Source organism: Mesocricetus auratus, unplaced genomic scaffold, assembly GCF_017639785.1.
Source record: "Mesocricetus auratus isolate SY011 unplaced genomic scaffold, BCM_Maur_2.0 Super-Scaffold_100014, whole genome shotgun sequence".
Classification (NCBI taxonomy): domain Eukaryota; kingdom Metazoa; phylum Chordata; class Mammalia; order Rodentia; family Cricetidae; genus Mesocricetus; species Mesocricetus auratus.
Window position 1 is genome coordinate 10,601,094 of NW_024429197.1, and position 22,742 is coordinate 10,623,835.

Sequence of the window (22,742 nt, forward strand, 5' to 3'; positions counted from 1 at the left end):
ACAGAATTTAGCCCTAGGACACCAGAGAAGATGGGACAGATTAAAGGATGTTGACTTTACAGTTGATCTGAGATGGATCACTGGCACTGCACCTGTGTGTGCTCCTCTCTGGGCTGCCTAGACCTGTTCTTGTAGGTTCTCTGACCTTGAATGAAGTTCTCCAGGTGATTCCTACAGGCAGCAAGCATGCTGCTGGCCAGTCCCAACTGTCGACACCTCATCCACAAATTTCTACCTACCTCTCTCCAGAAGGCAATGTTCACTGCACTGGAGACCCAGGGACAGACAATGGAGAGAAGCAATAAGCAAGATCTTGACAGAATGTTCCTTCCTGGCTCTGAACTACCAGAGGGCAGACCAATAATCAAGATATTTCTAGTTTTCACTTCCAGTCTTGACACAAAACAGAATAAGCCACAAAAAGAGGCTACCAGTCCTATGAAATAGGATGTCCAGGGCTGGAGAGACAGTTCAGTGGTTAAGAGGATTGGGCTTTCCTGCAGAGGGCCCAGGGTTAGTTGCCAGCGCCCACCCAGCTGCTCACAACCATCATCCAGCTCCTGGGATTCTGACCCTCTCCTTTGAATGCAAACACTTACACACATAAAAACAAAGGTTTTGAGTAATCAGGTGCTTCCATGCAGAGAAAGGCAGTGATGTCTTAGCTGTGCTTCAAGGAATCAATCACAGGGACTGGGGAGGTGGCCCCGGGGGTAAGGTGACCCGAGTTTGGATCCATAGCACTTACATAAAAGCCAAGTCTAGTGGCCTCTACCTGTAACCCTAACATTGGGAGGTGGGGGCCAGAGACAGGCAGGTCCCAGGGGCTCACTGAAACGTCAAAGTTTAGTAACGACCTGATCTCAAAAACATATGTTGAGGGAGATGCCTGGTGTCAACCTTTGGCTGTACATGGGTAGATGTCTTCAATCAGTGCTGTACCCCTACCCCCAGCCCCCCAAAGCATGTTCAGCAACTGTAGCTGATTTTTCGGAGTAATGGCAGTTGCTCCAGGAGCCCTCAGAGGACTTCTTTCCCTTAAACAAGCTGGGCTAGTGGGAAGGATATAACAATGGGGTTGGTGATGCCCCTTGAGTAGTGGTCTTCTAAGTGGTGTACACACCAGGTGTTCCTTTGGGAACAAAAAATAGGTATCAGCACTTATTGTTTTGAGACAATGTCTCACTGTGTAGCATTGGTTGACTTGCAATTAGCTATGTAGACCAGGTTACCTCTGAATTCAAGATATCTGCTTGCCTCTATCTGGTGAGTGCTGGAATTAAAGGTTCTGGGTCACTACACCTGGCTCATTCCTACTTCGGAATGTTTTTTTATAATGATAAGCATATTAATAGGGTAAACTTATGTAAGTTACTAAACAAAATAAGGTACATGTTCAAACATTTTGCCAATGTGAAGTTTCTTCCAGCTATACTATCTTTTTTTTTAGGCTTGTGAAATCAACTGTACCAAAACAAAACCACTAATCCTAATTCTTATTCTGTACTTTCTCAAGTTAAGCTTAGTAAAATGTTATTTTTCATAATGTCCCATTTCTCCACCTGCAATCCTAAAAATTTTGCTGAGAGCAGGCTGAACACACAATCAAATCAGGTGACACTGGTAGTTTCTAAGAACATGGGTCATATTGGTGTTCCAATTACTGGACTCCGAAACACAAGCTCTTCTACCTGTGCAGAGCAGCAACTCCAGGGGCTGGAATTCTACAACACTGTCCTGCCTGTGCTCTGCCTCAAACGCCCAGTGCTCAGCAATCATGTGATCACTGAGAGCCATCAAATGACCAGGACTCAGCTGCCTGATGCTAATTTCTCCAATTGCTAGTACCAAACCAACAGTTTGGTATCTAATAGACACTGAACAACTCCTGTGTGTGCGAAAGCAAATGCAGGTGCCAGCGAGTTAGAGGCATCAGATCCCCTAGAACTGGAATTAGACAGTTGTAAGCTGCCTAACATGGGTGCTTGGAACTGAATTCAGGCCCCCTTGGAAAAGCAACAGATGTTCTTCATCCCTGAGCCCTGTGTCTAGGTCTCCCAACCCCCCCTTTTTTTCAGACAAGATTCCACTATGCAGTCATAGCTTAGTAACTGGTATGTTGATCAGGTTGGCCTCAGAACTCAACAGCTCATCTACCGCCTAAAACAAGTCATTTGAATTCTATGGAAAGACCCACCCAGAACCACAGCTTTGTTTATCTGGTAACTAGAGGAAATCGGAAATCTGTGAAAGTACCCATCATACATCCCACACTGGAACATTTTTTTTTCTTGTTCTCAGCAATTTCCTTTGTCTAAGAATGGATCCATAACCAAAAACCTAACTAGTTAGCTGACCCTTACCTACAGGTATGGGTCTTCAGAGGGAACTACTTACTACTCTGTCTAGAAAACTGCCAGATGTTTACCATCAGCAATCAGGGTTGAGAGCTCATTTAGAAGTGAGTAGTTATTTGCATGTTCCACATTAAGAACCCCACCCCCAAGTTAGTTCCCGTCCCAGACATTATTTACCTTTGACTTCTATGAACTCATTTCCTCTACTGCAAGAACAGCCTTTGTGAAGTCTCACAACAGTCAACTCAGTTACATGATCACATATATCAGCACCAACATTAAAGGCCCCATTCTTCAGCCCTGCCAGGGACTGAACCAGCCTTGTGGATGGCAGGCAATCCGCTACTGTGAGTTATAACTGTAACCCAAGGTCTATTCATAATCCTTCATGGCAATGCCACACGCTTTGCACATCTGCAACAAACCCCTGAGAAAATCTGCCTGATGATCTGAGTTGGATCCTGAAATACAAGTAGAAGATGACTGACTCTGTACACCATAGAAAGAAAACACTCCAGCAAGCTGTCCTCTGACTTCCATACAATAAGTGAAAAAACAGTTACATCTTAAAAGCTATTACAGCCGGGTGTTGGTGGCACACACCTTTAGTCACAGCACTCAGGAGGCAGAGGCAGGCAGATCTCTGTGAGTTTGAGACCAGCCTGGTCTACAAGAGCTAGTTCTAGGACAGCCTCCAAAGCCACAGAGAAACTCTGGCTTGAAAAACCAAACAAAAAACCTCCCCAAACAACAAAAAGCTATTACAATCAAACTTTTATTGAACATATGAACATTTATATTACAAAGAATGGAGTAACATTTCTTCCTCTCTGCCCTGTGAGGCCACCATGCCAGAACCTCATGCTCACTGAAACCTACTTTCGGTCGTAGGCAAGACAAGGGGAAGGAAAGTGCAATTCTGAAAGTAACACCACAGACCCAGAGTGGGAAACAAATTAGGCAGAAGGTAGTGGGTTCTGTATGTGGCCCTTGGCCTTAGTATTACCACCCCAACAAGAAGCCTTTCAAGAGCAGACACTCCCAAGCATGATGCAGTTCTGCCCTGCTCTCTGGGTTGTGTTCCTCTTTCAAGCCCATCCATCTAGCCTGGAGTCCTGACTAGATTATCTGGAATTTCTGTTATGAAATCCCATCCTGGTTTACTTCCTTCTCAACTGGCTAGCTCCTTTTGAACATCTAAACAACAAACAACAAAACAGAACAGCAGCAAGTTTCAAGAGGACATAAGCTGACACCTTCTCTATGAAACTTGTCCTAGAAGCCACTGGCCAAAACCTGCAGAGCTGGAGACAACAGATGGTGGAAAAACAGGTCCAGCTGGAAATATTTTGGGTACCCAATGAGCTCTAGTTACTCTGCATCTGTAGATTTAAAGTGATCATCATCCACTGTAGAATAAATGTGCCCCTCGTTGCACAGAAAATCCACTGCTTGCCTAGAAGGAAAAAAGAAGGGGGGAGGTTCTTTTTAAAACCAGTGTCTTTTTTGAATATAACTAAACAAGCAAATATCACTAGTTTTTGTACTTCTTATCCTAAGAATTACTCGGCCATTTTGTTCCTGGGAGTCTCTTGTAGAGAAAAGCCAATTAAACTTCAGGATTGAGATTATCCATGCAGACAAGGGCTACTAGGGCTGCCTCATATCCTGACCACAAATTTCAAAAGGAATAGGGCCCCACTTAATATGCCAATTTAGCTGACAAAGAACCTGAAGCCATAGTCACCTCACACATAAAATCCCTACTGTACACAGGGGTCTTAAGTCTCCCTTCCCTGGATTCATGCCACAGAATCACACACTGAAATGCTTTTTGCTCTGCCTGTGGGCAGCAGAGAAGTAGGAAGTGAAAGGTAATTCAAAAAGAGGGTGAATCAGAAACAGTAACATGTTTAGTAACAGTCAGAATTTACCCAGTGATTTTGTACCTCATCACCAGTGACTTTGAGATGGGCATAACTGTCACCACTATGCCACAGGAATGGAAACTGACTTGGGCATTTCTTTTCCAACTAGACCTTCAATTTTCTCCCCAAGATAGGGTTTCTCTGTGTAACAACCAGTTCTGGCTTTCTTGTAACTTGCAATGTAGACCAGGCTGGCCTCAAACTCACAGAGATCCACCTGTCTCTGCCTCCTGAGTGCTGAGAATAAAGGCATGCACCAACTAGGCCTACAGTTACTAAATGGGCTTTTATTTATTTATTTATTTTGAGATAGGGTCTCTTTATGTAGTCATGACTGTCCTGGAACTTGCTTTGAAGGCCAGGCTGGCCTCAAAGTCAAGAACCACAAGCACTATCTACTTATATATAGTCCACATCTCAGTTCACTGCAATGGAATCATGAGTCTGTTGCCTAAAATAGAAATCAGGTCAAAGGTGTAAGAAGGACTGACTGCCAAATGCCTTCAGATACAGAAAAAAATCAGCAAGTGGTGCCAACAGTGCCACCTATGAGTCCTTTTGAAATTGTTTCACAGCTGGCCAACTTCCCTCAACAGGCTGCAGTTGACAACTTTCCTTTTTTCTTTTGGTGTGGGTCTCATGCAGTCCAGGTTGACTTTGAACTCCTGCTCCTCCCTTTCAAGCGCTGAGATTACAGGTGAGTACTACCAAACCCAGCTCCAGCTTTACCTTTTACACGTACTCCTCATCATCAGGAACCAAGGACAGACAGGTACAATTCTGGACCTCTAGGTCATGGACAGTAACACTTACTTGATTGAGGCTACAGACATGTGCTGGAGCTGGTTTCTGAGATCCTGAAAGTTCAATCCTTCTGGTCTTGGGCAAGCCTTGATCAAATTCAGCACCTGACAGTTCAAATAAAGACTTTAGCAACCAGTCTTGATCAGTTGACTCAAATAAGCCTGAGTCCCTACATAAGCAAAAAGAGGGACTGGAGAGATGGTGGAAGAGGAGCACTTGCTACTCCTGGGTTTGTAGACTCTCTGGTTTCCACTGATACCAGGCCATTGGATACATGGAGGGATAGACACACACACTCACAGGCAATCACACATACACTAAAGGGGGAGGAGGTTGGTGTGAAGCAGGCCTCAAGATAACTTACATTATTTAGGAAGTAACAAAATATAGGCCTACCTGTGCTTTACACAGGAAATAGGCATCTTACCTGGTTTTGGACCACAGTGAGGCCATTTGCTGGCATGAGGTTATTCCCACTGAAGTTTCCTGTCTCACCCATTCCTGAGTTGCTGATAGATGGTCTCCCTGCTGAGAGCTGAATTAACAAGTTCAGAACATTAAGAAAGTCAAACCTTAACAATGAAAATTTCAGAGAGGAAAGTAAAATAACTTCCTGAAGCAAATATCCCTCTCCCCTGACAAGGATACTTCTGGCCTTGTAATTTTATGTGCCAGCTATAATGATTTCATTGGGAACCACTCAAGCAAGCAATTATTATGGAACACCATTGGGAGACAAAAGAACATATGCTTTGTCTGCAGGTGTAGGTCCCTGCCTATTGTGGATAAGGCTGTGGGTTCGATTCTAAACACGATGAAGACGGGGCACAGCTGCTCCATCCTCCTTTTAGTAACTCCTTTCTCTGCCTACCACTGTCTGGATTATCTCAAATACTCTGAATAGAGCTCTACCAAAGTAATCACTGACTTCTCAATCCGCAGTCCAAGTCTCAGTCTTCACAACATCTGACCTTTCAGCAGCAGACACTTCTGACCACTCCCATCAAATGTGTGCCTACCATGCTTCTTCACGCCATCATCTCTGGTTCCCACTTACTCAAACTATACCTACCTTCTCAGTACCATTTGCCCTATCTCCAAAGACTGACAAGCTCCCCCTCAGGATTCCATCCTGGACCTCTTGCTAGGCCACAAATCTTTACTACTGGTACCCACCTTCATATCAGAGACTTATGAATTAAATTCTTTCTTTCCTCTTTAAGGCTGTTTCTCATAATTCACCTTAATTGGAAGGCCCATTAGCAGAACCAATCCATCTTTGAGTCTCCATTCTTTCACATTCCATAATTATTAATTTCTAGTATGCTTACTTGAAACTCGTAAGTGGTTCTCTCTGCCTGTAAAAGCAATACACCAAGACTACAGGACTGCAAACTAGTAGTCAAAAGCTATACTTTTCCAGCTGTTTCCCTTCTACAGTCTACATAGCCCAGGCTGACCGGCTGACCTCTGCCCTTGCAGAGGACCCCAATTTGGTTCCCAGCATGCATGCCAGTGGCACACAATTGCTTATAACCCTACCTCCAAGGGATTACTCCTGGCCTCTGAAGGTACCCTCACATATCACATACATTTATATAAACACATAAAAATAAATACAAAATTTTAACATTTGTTTTCCCAGAAAAGGGAAAAAGTTGATTGCAGCTCCTTACCTGGTTGTTGGATTTGCTGAGCATCATGTGTGAATTGACCACTTCCAGAATATGTGCAGTGAACTCATTCATATCTTCTAGAGGTATGATCTTAAAGGCTACCAGGCTCTTTTTGTTCTATTAAAGAGAAAAATGTAAGTAAAAGACAAAAATATTCAAGTCACTTTCTGGGCACACCACTGGCTTTCTCCTTCATTATATTTTTTCAATTTTGGGGAAATTATCTGTTAAACACTTTTTTAAAATGTGTATCTGAATGTGGGCACATGTACCACACTGCATGTGAGGGAGGTCACAAGACAGAATTGGGTATTGAGCCACACCTCCCACCTCAAATGGAGGTTGTTTTTCTACTATATACACCTGACTAAGTAGCCCCAAAGCTTCTAGGGACTCTCCTGTTTCTACTTCCCAACTCCCCACGGGAGCATTACTGGGGTGATATTTAACAAATAAAGCTTGTCTGAAGATCACAGTGCAGAGCTAAACCACTAGACGCCAGGGAATGGTGGCACACACCTTTAATCCCAGGACTTGGGAGACAGGGATTTCTTGTAAATTCAAGGCTACCCTGCACTATATGATATTGAGTCTGTCTAAAAAAGAAACAGCTCACACAAAGGTGATCTCAGCACTTGGAATCCCACTGCTGTCTGAGGCCCCTTTGGTGTGATTATTGGTGGAGCTAAGAACTCTAGTGTCTGGCCACTTTGCTTCTCTGATCTTCAGCTTTAATCCCATATTTGTCTCTGGGTCTTTATTATTAACCAACTAGAATTCATGCTACATATTACAGAGGCTCCTGCTACTCATCTAGCTTTTACATAGCTCCTGGTGATTTTTTTTTTTTTTTTTTTTTTGGTTTTTTCCAGACAGGGTTTCAGGGTTTCTCTGTATTGTTTTGGAGGCTGTCCTGGAACTCACTTTGTAGACTAGGCTGGCCTCGAACTCATAGAGATCCACCTGCCTCTGCCTCCTGAGTGCTGTGATTAAATGCGTGCTCCACCACTGCCCGGCGCTCCTGGTGATTTTTAACTCAAGAACTCAGGTCCCTCACATTTACATGCATGTGTTGGTTACCCAGTGAGCCATCTCCTTAGCTCTACTTAATTTTTTTTCTTTTTTTTGAGACAAGGTTTTACTATGTAGCCATGGTTGGCCTAGAACTAAGAGATTTCCCCATTGAGACAGGGTCCCACTATGTAGTCCTGGTGATTTGGAGCTCACTTTATAGAGCAGGGTTGGCCTCAAACTCAGAAATGTATTTGCCTCTACCTCCTGGGTACTGGGAATGATGATTATGTACTACATGTTGAAGGCTTCAATGTCTCTTTGAAGATAAAACATAGCCAGGCGTTGGTGGAATACATCTTTAGTCCCAGCACTCAGGAGACAGAGGCAGGCAGATCTCTGTGAGTTCGAAGCCAGCCTGGTCTATAGAGCGAGTGCCAGGATAGTCTCCAAAGTTACACAGAGAAACCCTGCCTTGAAAAACCCAAAAGAAGCCGGGCGTTGGTGGCGCACGCCTTTAATCCCAGCACTCGGGAGGTAGAGGCAGGCGGATCTCTGTGAGTTCGAGGCCAGGCTGGACCGACAGCCTCCAAAACAGAGAAACCCTGTCTTGTAAAACCAAAAAAACCAAAAAAAAAAAAAAAGAAAAACCTAAAAGATAAAACCTAGACTTGATTATCAAGGATAATTACTTATTCTCCTAATGAAGACATTAAATTCAGAAATGCTTCATGCAACTTTTTTGGGGGGGAGGGATGAGACAGGTTCTCTGTTAACAGCCCTGGCTGCCCTGGAACTCACTCTCTGTAGACCAGGCTGGCCTTGAACTCAAGAGATTCAGCTACCTCATCTCCTCAAGCACTGGGATTAAACACATATATCACTACCACTTGGCAGGAAAGATTTGTTTGTTTTTGAGGCCACGTCTTACTATTAACACTGGATCTCACCATCTAGGACCAAGCTGGCCTTGAACTCTGCTTGCCTCTACCTTCTAAGTGCTGGGTCTGTGCCACAATGTCCTGCTTTGTGCAAATTTCTTAAAGCAACCATCTTTAAAATCTAAAGATGAGCACATTTGTATGTACATAACTACAGGCATCCACATGTGGAAATCAGAGGACAATCTTTTTTTTTTTTTTTTTTGGTTTTTTGAGACAGGGTTTCTCTGTATTATCTTGGAAGCTGTCCTGGAACTTGCTTTTGTAGACCAGGCTGGCCTCGAACTCACAGAGATCCACCTGCCTCTGCCTCCCGAGTGCTGGGATTAAAGGCGTGCGCCACCAACGCCCGGCCAGAGGACAATCTTGAGTGCTAGTCTATCTATATCTAGCCTTCTACCTTGAGATAGGTTCTTTTCTTGTTCACCAATGTCTATGTCAAGCTGGCCTGCCTGTGAACTTTCCAGGGACTGTGTTCACTTTCTTTCTCTCCACAACAGGGCTGAGGTTATAGGTGTGCACTACCAAGTCTGATGACTCTGGCTTTACTTTGGTTATGAGGACCCAACTCTGAAGATACATTTATTTGACTTTACCTGAAAAGATCTGAGGTGGCCAGCCACTTTCACGTATGTTTCTGGAGGAACCACAGTGTTTTCACCACTGGCATCCTAACAGATGAAATATAAACACAATGTTATGTTTTTTATTTACTTTAATTTTTTTCCTCTTTAATTTTTGATAGGGTCTCATGTAACACAGGCTTATCTTTATACTTAATACACATACAAGGATGAATTTGAACTTCTGATTTCTTGCCTCTATCTCCTGAGTACTAGAACACAGGCCTGTGCCACCATGCCCAGTTTATTTGGTACAGGTGACAGAACTCCCAGTTCTTTTGTTACTGTTTGTTTGTCTTAAGGTGTGTGTGACTAGGTCCTCTAAATGCAGTCCAGGTAACCTAAAACTATGTAACTCAGAATGGTCTAGAAGTACAGCAATCTTGAACTAGTTTACTTAATGTCCCCAGCCCCCACATGACTCATCAAATAATACACTCCTCATTTTAAAATTTTATAATGTGAATGCCAGTGAGCTTCAGGCAGATTCTGGCATGATGGAACTTGAGCAACCATTGCTCAGGTCAAATGGAGACATCCATACACTAGACAGTGGAGAAGACCCTAATTTGGGGTCGAGGGCATGTTTGTGTTTTCTTGCAGGAAAAGAATAAAGCTTCGACAACTGTCAGACCATTTAGTGAGATGCATGGAGCAGAGAAAAACTGGACCTGAGACCATGGGAGCCTACCTAAGCCAGTTTGAGTGAGATCTCCTAAATCAATGTTCCTGACCATTGATGTCATCGAATCTACAGCCCAAGAAAGAAAGAAAACAGTCGGTTCGAGATTTCCAGTTTCTCAACAGACCTGCTGCATCAACCTTCCGGACCCATGAGTTTTCATCATGAAGCTAACAGAGAAAAAAGGACCCATTTAAAGCATTTGGACATTGGTATGGACTATGATGAGTGGCAAAAGCCTCTTTTCAGTATTTGAACAGGACATGGTCACTTGATGGTTCCTGTTTCTGGAATCACGACTAGGCCAGTGTATTTTTCTGGAGAAATGCAACTTGTCCTAATGCGACAACTATTGTTCATATTTTTCATAATGCTACATGTGTAACATCAATGATTGTACCTAATGTATCTGTGCAAGTGCACTTTCTAAATGCTTTCCTGAGCAGATCTTAAAACGATTGGAAACTTTATCAAATTGTAAATGTAAATCACATGCGGGTTACCCTTGTAACAGACGAAGGCTGGTAGAATGTTATGGCCCAGATCTGGTGATGGGTATGGTAATGGAGAGGCGCTATGTCAATGGGGGTCCTGGAAATGGTGGCAGTGGCGGTAGGCATTCTGGCTTTATGCCGAGCTCAAACGTGCCTTGTTCCAGAGACAAGAGATCCGTAACCAAGTATTGCTTAGCTTAGCCCATGGCAATCCCGATAGCCATGAAGGTTGGTTACAGATGATTTAAGGTTGGGGTATCTCCGATGACGGGCAACCTGTGGGGAAGACCCCTCCCACCTAAAACGGGTTCAAGGTCCCCCAAAGACGGGGAAGGGAGGGTGACCCTACTTGACCTAAGCCAGGAGTGCCTCATTTGAAAATAAAAAGGGGTGAATTGTGGGAACACCAGACCTTGAGCAGAGACCCACTTCCCCTTCAGCCTGGGAGTAGGCAGCTGTAAGACAATGTTTAGTAAAAACATGTTTACTAAAAACGATACAATAAGTTCCTGGCCACTTCCCCTTCTGCCTGGGAGTAGGCAGCTGTAAGACAATGTTTAGTAAAAACATGTTTACTAAAAATGATACAATAAGTTCCTGGGAAAGGCCTTCCCACGGAAACCGCCCTGACCTCAACCTTGTCCAGAGACTAACCGCACCTTCAAAAACCCACACACATCCACCTCTGGTGTCAGAGCAGAACCAGCCAGGGTAGAGGAGAGAGCAGAAGCTTCTCTGGTGGGAGCCTTTCTTAGGAAGTTTTTCTTGAACCTTTTTGGAGCCTGTTTAAAGTTCTCTTTATATCATTGAACGAGTCTCTGTGTTTTCAATACCCGACACCCTCCGCACGTTCTCGGACACAGGCCGCGCAGCAGACGTGACATTTACTTATTAGAGTATAATAGGCATGAGCCACCACACCAGGCTGGTCAACAGTCTTCAATCACAATCACTTTTTAACATTTATTTTGTTTGTGTGTATGTGTGTTTGTGCTCGCACATGCATGCTTATGTGCCTTGGTGACTGTATGGAAGTCAGAAGACATGGAAGTTTGGAAGTTGGTTTCCTTCTTCTATCACATGCCTTGGCATAAGTGCTGAGCCATCTTTTTGTTTTTTTTTTTTTTTTTGGTTTTACGAGACAGGGTTTCCTTGTATTGTTTTGGAGGCTGTCGGTCCAGCCCAGCCTCGAACTCACAGAGATCCGCCTAAGTGCTAAGCCATTTTACTGTTCCCTGGCCCACACTTCTTTTCCCCTTAAATTTATTTTGTGTTATGATATACCAGTATGTCTGTGTACCTTTGTTCTTGATGCCCATGGAGGCCAGAGGAGGGTGTCAAATCTAGAACTGGAGTTACAAACAGCTGTGAGCTACCATGTGAATGCTGGAAATTGAACTCAGATTCTCTGGAAGAGCAACCAATGCTCTTAACAGCTGAGTCATTACTCCAGCCTACCTGTTTAACACCCTTAAACTAAATCTTAGCGCATATCGTTGTTTCCCTGGAAGTTGATTTGTAAGTCATCTAATTTATTTATTGATTTTTTTTTTTTGAGGCAGGGTTTCTTTGTGTAGCTCTGGCAGTCCTGGAACTTGCTCTGGAGGATCAGCCTGGCCTTGAACTCACAGATCTACTTGCCTCTACTTCCTAAGTGCTGGAATTAAAAAGGCCTGTATCACCATGCCCGGGAAGGCCCATATTTTTTAACAGATGAGTTTAATATAGGTTGAGTTTTGGTAAAGTATACCAGTTTATACTCATACCATCAAGGTTGTACAGTAGCCATTTCCTTATTTAAAAAAAAATGGAGGTAAACCAGGGCCCATTTCCCGGCTGCCTGCTTGTGCTTGGGGTCTGCAACTGCGGCTTCCATCCAGTGGAGGGAGCCAACACACCCCAGCATCCTAGTCTCCTACTCCACCATGGGATAAGGAAGTGGAGAGCTTCCAGAGCACTAGACTTACCTACACCCACCAGAAAGGAACCCTGGTCCCACACCCAGAAGAGGCACCTTCTGGGACCCATTGGAAGAATGGATTGGAAGGAGACAACATAAAAGCACACTGTGCAACAACAACAACAAAAAAAAACAATAAGACACTGCCAGAGTCCAGAGACCCTACACCAGCAAGACCTGAACATCCCAACACAAATGAAGCAGAAGAGAATGACATAAAAAACAACTTCATGAAAATGACAGAGGCCCTCAAAGAGGATATGAGAAAAATCCCTCAGAGATGGAAGAAAAAAACAATCCAAAAATGCAAGAAATGGAAGAAAAAACAAAGCAAAAATCGCAAGAAACAATTCAAACAGTGCAAGGCTGAAATCTGAAATAGAAACAAACAAACAAACAAACAAAAAACACAGTCTGAAGGAATGCTGGAAATAGAATACAAGAGATGGAAGAGAGAATCTCAGGTGTTGAAGATACACTAGGAGAACTAGATTCATCACCAAAGAAAATTTTAAGTCCAACAAATCCCTAACACAAAATATCCAGGAAATATGGGACACTGTGAAAAGACCAAACTTAATAATATGTATGGAAGGTGAAGAGACCCACCTCAAAGGGGCAGAAAATATATTCAACAAAATCATAGAAGAAAACTTTCCCAACCTAAAGAAAGACATGCCAATGAAGGTGTAAGAAGCTTACAGAACACCAAATAGAGTGGACCAAAAAAAAAAAAACAAACCTTCGACACTTAATAATCAAGACCCCAAACATACAAAAGAAATTGAAATAACTCCATGTATCTTATCAGACCAGTCAGAATTCAACAACAACACAAATCGCAGAAACCTTGCAGAATAATGTGCAATTGCACCATTCCTGGGTCAAAGAAGAAATAAAAAAGAAATTAAAGTCTTCCTAGAATTCAATGAGAATGAAGACACAACATACCCAAACTCATGGGACACTTTGAAAGCAGTGCTAAGAGGAAAGTTCATAGCACTAAGTGCGCACATGAAGAAACTAGAGAATAGTCACACTAGAGAATTAACAGCACAACTGAAAGCTCTAGAACAAAAGGAAGCAAACTCACCTCAGAGGAAATAATTAAACTGAAGGCTGAAATCAATAAAGTAGAAACTAGGAAAACAATACAAAGAATCAATGTAAAAAGAGTTGTTTGAGAAAAATCAACAAGATAGACAAACCTTTACCCAAACTTATCAAATGGCAGAGTATGAACATGCAAATTAACAAAATCAGAAATGAAAAGGGATACATAACAATGGACAGTGAGGAAATCCAGAGAATCAGGTCATATTTTGAAAAACTATACTCCACAAAATTTGAAAATTTAAAGGAAATGGACAGTATTTTGGATATATATCACTTGCCAAAATTAAATCAAGAACAGATAAGCAATTTAAATAGACCTATAACACCTAAGAATAGAATTGGTCATCAAAAGTCTCCCAACCAATAAAAGCTCAAGGCCAGATGGTCTGAGTGCAGAATTTTACCAGAAATTCAAAGAGCAAGTTATACTAATTCTTCTCAAAGTATTTCAGGAAATAGAAGCAGAAGGGTCTTTGCCAAACTTTTTTTTTTTTTGGTTTTTCGAGACAGGGTTTCTCTGTATTGTTTTGGAGGCTATCCTGGAACTCGCTCAGTAGACCAGGCTGGCCTCGAACTCACAGAGATCCGCCTGCCTCTGCCTCCCGAGTGCTGGGACTAAAGGCATGCATCAACGCCCGGCCTTTGCCAAACTCTTATTCTATGAGACTTCAATAACCTTTGTACCCAAGCCACACAAAGACACAACTAAGAAGGAGAACTTCAGACCAATATCCCTCATGAACATTAATGCAAAAATAATAAAACACTGGCAAATTGGATCCAAGAACACATAAAAACAATCATCCATCATGATCCAAATAGGTTTCATCCCATGGATGCAGGGATGGTTCAACATATGAAAATCCACCAATGTAATCCACCTGAGAAACAAGCTGAGAAACAAAAATCACATTATCATCTCACTGTATTGAAAAGTCTTTGACAAAATCCAACACCCATTCATGATAAAGGTCTTGGAGAGATGTGGGATAACAGGAACTTACCTAAATACACTAAAAGTTATATACAGCAAACCAATAGCCAACATCAAACTGAATGAAGAGAAACTCAAGGCAATTCCTCTAAAATCAGGAACAAGACAAGGCTTTTTCCCTCGCCCCATACCTCTTCAATATTGTACTCAAAGTTCTAGCTAGAGCAATAAGACAACAAAAGGAGATCAAGGGGATACAAATTGGAAAGGAAGAGGTCAAACTTTCACTATTTGCAGGTATGATAGTTTAAATAAGTGACCCAAAAAACTCTACCAGGGAACTCTTACAGCTGATAAACACCTTCAGCAAAGTGGCAGGATACAAGATCAACTCAAGAAAACCAGTAGCCCTGCTATATACAGACGATAAAAGGGCTGAGAAAGAAATCAGAGAAACATCACCCTTTACAATTGCCACAAACAACATAAAATACCTTAGGGTAATGCTAACCAAACAAGTGAAAGACCTGTATCACAAGAACTTTGAGTCTTTAAAGAAACAAATTAAAGAAGACACCAGAAAATGGAAAGATCTCCCATGCTCTTGAATAAGTAGGATCAATATAGTAAAAATTGCCAAAAGCAATCTACAGACTCAATGCAATCCCCATTAAAATCCCAGCATAATTTTTCACAGACCTTGAAAGAACAATTCTCAACATTATATGGAAAAACAAAAGACCTAGGATAGCCAAGACAACCCTGCTCAACAAAGCAACGTCTGGAGGCATCACCATCCCTGACTTCAAGCTCTATTATAGAGTTATAATCCTGAAAACAGCTTGGTATTGGAACAAAAATAGACAGGTAGACTAATGGAATCAATTGAACACCCTGAGATTAACCCACAAACCTACAAACACCTTATTTTTGACAAAGCAACTAAAATTATACAATGGAAAAAAGGTAGCATCTTCAACAAATGGTGTTGGCATAACTGGATATTGGCATGTAAAAGACTGCAGATAGATCCATGTCTATCACCATGCACAAAACTTAAGTCCAAATGGATCAAAGACCTCAACATAAATCCAGCCACACTGAGCCTCTTAGAAGAGAAAGTGGGAGGTACCTTTGAACGAACTGGTACAGGAGACCACTTCCTGATCATAACACCAGAAGCACAAACACTGAGTTTGACAATTAATGGGGCCTCCTGAAACTGAGAAGCTTCTTTAAGGCAAAGGACACAGTCAACAAGACAAAAAGGCAGCCCACAGAATGAGTTCGAGGCCAGCCTGGTCTACAGAGAGTTCCAGGACAGCTTCCAAAACAATACAGAGAAACCTTGTCTCGAAAAAAAAAAGTGGAGGACTGAACTAAATAGAGAATTCTCAATAGAGGAGTCTAACATGGCTGAGAGACACTTAAGAAAGTGCTCAATGTCTTTAGCCATTAGGGAAATGCAAATTAAAACAACTCTGATATATCATCTTACTCCTGTCAGAATGGCTAAAATCAAAAACACCAATGACAGCTTATGCTGGAGAGGATGTGGAGAAAGGGAAACACTCATCCATTGCTGGTGGGAGTGCAAACTTGTACAGCCACTTTGGAAATCAGTATGGAGATTCCTCAGGAAAATGGGACTCAGTCTACCACAAGACCCAGCAATTCCACTCTTAGGCATATATCCAAAAGATGCCCATTCATACAACATGGATGTCTGTTCCACTATGTTCATAGCAGCATTATTTGTAATAGCCAGATCCTGGAAGCAACCTAGATGCCCCACAACTGAAGAGTGGATAGAGAAAATGTGGTACATTTACACAATGGAGTACTACTCAGCAGAAAAAAAACAAGATTGAAATTTGCTGGCAAATGGATGGAAACCATCCTGAGTGAGGTAACCCAGTCACAAAAAGACAAACATGGTATGTACTCCCTCATATATGGATTTTAGACATGGATCAGGAGAGTGTCAGCCTACAATCCCATTGCCAGTGAGTCTGGGAAACAGGGAGGTTCCCAAGAGAGATATGCACGATAACCCAGAGAAGTGGAATGAGGCAAGATCTCCTGAGCAGATTGGGAACAGTGGGGGAGGAGAGAGGGAACAGGAAAAAGAGGGGAAGAGGAGGGCAGAGGAAGACATGGGGGAGCAGGAAGGTTGAGTGGGGTAAGAATAGAGTAGAGCAGGATGAGAGATACCTTAATAGATGGAGTCATTATAGGTTTGAGGAGAGAGCTGACACTAGTGAGATTTCCAGTGATCTACAAGGATAACACCAACTGGCAAACTAAGCAATAGCAGGAAGACTCCTTTAATAGCCCCTCCCTGACGATAAGATTGATGACTACCTTATATGCCATCCTAGAACCTTCATCTAGTGACTGATGGAAGCAGAGGCAGATACCCTCAGCTAAACACTGAACTCCTGGACCCCAGTGACAAAAATGAAGAATGATGAGCAAAGGGGTCAAGACCGTGCTGGTGAAACCCACAAAGACAGCTAACCGGACAAGGGGGAGCTCTTGAACCCCAGACTGATGGCTGAGAGGCCAGCAGAGGACTGATACAGACTCCCTGAATATAGTTTCAGTGAGGAGGCCTCAGCTATCTCTGGGGCCTTGGGGCCTTAGATTAGTGTTTACCATGGCATACGAATGAACTTTGGGAGCTCATTTCACATGGAGGGATGCTCTCTCAGCCTGGACACATGGGGAAGGGCCTAGGTCTCTGGAGTTTCCCCCCATGGAGTGCCTCACCCTCCCTGGGGAATGGTGTGGGGTTTGGGAGGCCTGGTGGAGGGGCAAGGGAGGAGGGGTAGGAGAGGGAGCTAGGATTGACATGTATGGCAAGCATGCTTCTAATTTAAATAAAAACATATATATTAAAAAATGAAACAAGTCAACAATGATTATTTTCTAGATGTCACAAACACTGAGCTAGGGTTACTCACACCCAAATTAGAAACTGTCATTCATTTTTTTTTTGTTTGTTTGTTTTACGAGACAGGGTTTCTCTGTATTGTTTTGGAGGCTGTCGGTCCAGCCCGGCCTCAGAGAGATCCGCCTGCCTCTGCCTCCCGAGTGCTGGGATTAAAGGCTTACGCCACCACCACCCGGCTTCATTTTTAATGCTTACTAAGTCTGACCCGTAGCGTTAATGGCATTTTTATGTGGTCTTTTATAAATGACCTGTGTATCTTTCTTTGCTCATTTTTCTAAGGTTTAGCTACTTGTTTTTACTTTGCAGAACTTTTTTATTAAACTGTTTTAATATGTCCCAGTATACTTCCATTCATTTAAACAGTATTAGTTCAAGACCCACTGCCTGATAGACATTATTCTAAGGTGTTGAGAACAATAATGACCAAAAGAAAATTTTTTTTCTCAAAGAACTTAGTTTCTACTGTTTTATGTCACTTGCTTTTAAATCTTATAGTATTTTATATGGTTTTGAATCTTTATGTGGTCAAATCTATTAAGTTCTCATTTTTTGGATTTTTACCTTTGGCTATCTGGCTTATGTAGTTGTATACTAAGAAAATCCTTCCAAAAGTTTAAACTGAAAGAGATGAACATCCAAAGTTCCAAAGTAATCCCAGCTTGATAAAGACACTTACATCTGTGTCAACCCACTGTCGAACATCCATGGGTGCAGCAGTCATATCATCTATTTTGTAAACGATATTAGTCGGAGCCTTCTCTGCATGTCTGATTATTCCCACAATAGTGACCTAGATTAGAAAAAGAAAACAAAAAGGTCTGATGTTCCTGGAAACCACAGCAAGATGTACATATAAGCACAAACAATTAGAAAAAATTTTCTTTGAGAAAGAATCTGACTATGTAGTCCTGCTGGGCTTAGAACTTGTTTCAAAGATCTGACTGGCCTCACATTCGTGGTAATTCGCCTGCCTGCCTTGTGAGTGCTGATTAATATTAATAGGTGTGAGCCACCACAACACAACCCAAAAATTTACCCATTTTTATTTATTTATCCAAGTGAACAAGCCTTATAATATTAAGATATGCTACATTTGTTAGTGATGTAAAGATGTGTAAAATCCCAGAGGCAAAAGATTGACGGAATAATTTAAGAAAAGTTGGCAGCAGGGCAATGGTGGAGCATAAGACTTTAATCCCATCACTTGAGAGGCAGAAACAGGCAGATCTCTGTGAGTTCGAGACCATCCTGGTCTACAAGAGCTAGTTCCAGGACAGCTTCCAAAGCCAGAGAAATCCTGTCTCGAAAAAACAAAACAAAAAAAAAAACAAAACAAAACAAAAACAAAAAAGTTGACTAGAAACAGGTTCAAGCTAAGAAGGGGCATCCATAAGTAATAAGAAGTCTCTGAGTATTACTTATTTGGGAGCTAGGTGGCAGGCACTCCAAAGAACCAAAAGGGGAAAAAAAAAATTGGGAGGGAAAAGTGGGAGGGGAGTGAGCTTGGTGGCTCAAGCCTTTAATCCCAGCACTGGGGAGGCAAACAAGAGTTGGAGACCAGCCTGGTCTACAAAGTGAGTTCCAGGACAGCCAGGGCTATTACACAGATGAAACCCTGTCTTGAAAAAAAGCAAAAACAAAAAACAAAAAACCTTTTAGCCAGGTGGTGGTGGGGCACTCAGGAGGCAGAGGCAGCCTGGTCTACAAAGCCAGTTCTAGGACAGGCTCCAAAGCTACAGAGAAATCCTGTCTCGAAAAACCAAAAAAACTTTTTAGAAAAAGTAGTTATTACCATTGTGCCATGATGCAGATGTCAGAGAACATGTTAGGGGAATGGCCCTTTTCCGAAGTAGGATCTGGAGACTGAACTGAGTACATCTGGCTGTGCAAAAAGCCCAAGCACTTTAATCCAGAGCATTTTATTGGCTTGACTGTATACTTTCAAATTGAGCAAGTCTTATTTCTTTGTATTTTTGTTGTTGTTGTTTTTTTTTTAAGACATGGTTTCTGTGTAACAGCTCTTGCTATCCTGGAACTTGATTTTCAGACCAGGTTGACCTCAAAATCAGAGACCTGCCTGCCTCTCCCTCCTGAGTTCTGGGATTAAAAGTGTGCACCATCACTGCCCATCCTCCCCACCCCTCCCCACCCCCGTTTTTTGGTGAATGCATGTGAGTACAAGCGAGTGGACAACTGTGCCACACCCTTGCAAAGGCTTGAGGACATTGGGTGTTCAGGTCTAGCACTGTTGGCTTTCTTCCCTTCCTTGAGAAGGGTCTCCTCATTAAAACTAGAGCCAGCCAGAGGCTGCTCTTCCAAAGGTCCTGAGTTCAAATACCAGCAACCACATAGTGGCCTACAACCATCTATAATGAGATCTGGTGCCCTCTTCTGACCTGCAGGGATACATACAGGCAAAACACTGTATACATAATAAATCTTCAAAAAAGAAAAAAGGGGGAAAAAAAACTAGAGCCCAGGGATCCCATCCCCGTTTCTGTCAGTTATGACCCCCTACAAGCCTGGCTTTCTACATGGATCCTGGGATGTGATCTCTAGTTCTCATGCTTGGACAGTCATTTTTCCAACCCCTCCTTATCACTAAGCATTTCTTCCAAACAATCTTAAATACCTGTGAAATCTCAACATTCCCAATTTTGAACACTTCATCAGTCAGAGTAGCTGAGAGCAGCTGAGATATGGTACAGGGCACAATGTGCTGGGATCGGACTCTCTGAAAAGGAAAAGCATGCATAGCATAAAGTCAACCCTAGACATAACACGGCTCATTTCATATTTGCTATGTACCAAGCATTTAAACAAACAACACAGAATATTCAAAAGCAAGTTCTCCTTACTTCTGAGATAGAAAACAAGGCCAGAAAATTAAGATAGCACATATGATTCCCCTGCCTTTGCCACCTAAGTGCTAAGATTCAAAGTGTGTGCCATTACACATGGCAAATGCCACCCCTTTAAAATTCAAATCCACTGACTGATGCCAGAACTCCAGATATTTGTATTATAGTGTGGGAGCTCAGAAACATTTAACACCACACACACACACACACACACACACACACACACACACACACACACACACACACAGAGTAAACAATCACTACAGATAAAAGGCAAATACTCGGGCTGGAGAAATGGCTCAATGGGTTAAGAGCAGTGACTGAGCTGGGCGTTGGTGGCGCACGCCTTTAATCCCAGCACTCGGGAGGCAGAGGCAGGCGGATCTCTGTGAGTTCGAGGCCAGTCTGGTCTACAGAGCGAGTTCCAGGACAGCCTCCAAAGCCACAGAGAAACCCTGTCTCGAAAAACCAAAAAAAAAAAAAAAAAAAAAGAGCAGTGACTGTTCTTCCAGAGAACCTGGGTTCAAATCCCAGCACCCACGTGACAGCTCATAGCTATCTATAACTTCAAGATCTGACACTCTTACACAGACACACATGCAGGCAAAACACTGATGCACATAAAACGATAAAAATAAATAATTTTTTAAAAAGGGCAAATACTCAGCGGCAGGATCTACCTGCCGCTACACTCCCAGTTAAGATGAGCCTGGTAGCATACACTTTAATCCCAGCACCAGAGTCAGAAGCAGGGAATCTCTGAATTCCAGGTCAGCCAGGGCTACACTGTGAGCCTGTCTCAAAAAAACAAAAACAAAAACAAAAACACAAAAAAACCCCAAAAACAAACCCCCAAAACTCTTCAGTCTCATACAAGGAATATGTACAAGGCAGCCAAAGCACAGCAGATTATAGACAGTGTTCTTCCTGTTAAATATGAACAGGAAATAACCCAAAATCTGTTCTGAACACCACAGCAGGCTCTTGCCCTTCCGGGATTTGGTAGTCCCAACTGTGGCCTGAGGGACCCTGAACTCTGCTAAAGCATACTTTGCAGCCGTGTGGTGGCGGCGCTTTAATCCCAGTACTCGGCAGGCAGTGACAGAAGGACAGGTCTACAGAGCCGGAGCCAGGACAGCCAAGGCTACACAGAAAAACGCTGCCTCGAAAAAAGATGGAAAAAAAAAGCACTTTCGAGTAGTACGCGCAGGAGCGTGGAGGCCCGGCAAGCACACTTGCCACACAATTTAGACTTTTTTTTAAGAACGCGCTTCACCGTGCTGGAGACAGGCTGGATAACGGCCAGCTTGTGAACAAGCTCGAGTGTGCCACCCTCCCCCACGGAAACACATTCTCCCACGGCGCTGCCAGGAACTTCAGCACAGGGGGAGCAAACGGAAACGGGGCAGTCACTCCACGTACCGACTTCTTCTCTGCCTGCGACGGTGTGGGCGACCCGAAGCTGCCGGGGGACTGCGTGTAGCCGCCCGCTCCGCCATAGCTGGAGCCGCCGAAGCTGTCGAATCCGCCTGGTGGCGAACGAGGTATGAGCGTCTGCGCGACCACCCGCGGGCTCCCTCGCACGGGGTCCCGCGCCGCGGCCACACCACCCGCCGTCCCCCACCCCTCGACCGTCGCCGCCCCGGCCTCGGGCGTCTCGGCGGCTCTGCCCCCTCCACGCGAGACTCGCCCGCGCCGGACACCCTCGCGCGACTCGCGGCCTCCTCCCCCGCGCGCCCGCCATTACTATTCCACATCCTGGTCGCTGTTTTCCAGAGAGAGAGGCCCAAGGAACCGCACTCCGGACGGCTGGACGAACACCTCAGAGCTGTTGGGCGCTCCGGCGTGGCGGTGTTGTACCTACTTTACACTGGCGCCACAAACTCCTTCCCGCGAAGGGCGAGCCAATCAGCCCCCAAGACACATCTCCTTTCAGCCAATCAGAACCCACGACTCTTCCGCTTTCTCCGGTATCAGAGCCACACTTCAGAAAAACGCACGGCCCCAAGAAGGGACTGAAGCCTGAGCGGCCACCATTACTGAGGGCAAAACTCCGATAGGACGGTCTTTCAAGAAGGCAACCAATCAAAACAACACTTCCGGGGCGTATAAAAACCGCCCTTATCACGTGGCGCTACCGCTTACGCCATTTCCTATATTTGTTAACCTGCTATTCCCGCCGTTTTCCCGAGATGCTGACTTTAGATGCTGTGGTGTAAGTCATGCTTTCGACGTTGGCGCTCCGTTGTGACACGCAATATGCACATCTCCGAAATTCACAGTACTAGTGTTGGGAAAAGGGGCCAGTCAAAGAAAACACACCCTGAGCAGAGCCAAAGAAACACACTTTGGCCCTGCAACCAGAACCAAAGAAATGTACCCTGACCCTGAAACCAGTG

At 43.6% G+C, this 22,742-nt stretch overlaps 1 protein-coding gene across 1 annotated transcript; it reads right to left on the reverse strand.

The window, feature by feature from the left end:
- Positions 1-3,114: 3,114 nt before the first annotated feature.
- On the reverse strand, positions 3,115-22,246 carry Rpa2 (replication protein A2). The gene is made up of 9 exons (XM_005079543.4): positions 22,091-22,246; positions 21,766-21,872; positions 20,115-20,216; positions 18,159-18,272; positions 9,314-9,388; positions 6,766-6,882; positions 5,517-5,624; positions 5,099-5,193; positions 3,115-3,813 (listed from the first exon to the last, which is right to left on the reverse strand). Exons 1-9 carry the CDS (start codon positions 22,098-22,100, stop codon positions 3,729-3,731), a joined length of 813 nt encoding a protein of 270 aa, XP_005079600.1. The 5' UTR covers positions 22,101-22,246; the 3' UTR covers positions 3,115-3,728.
- Positions 22,247-22,742: the final 496 nt, after the last annotated feature.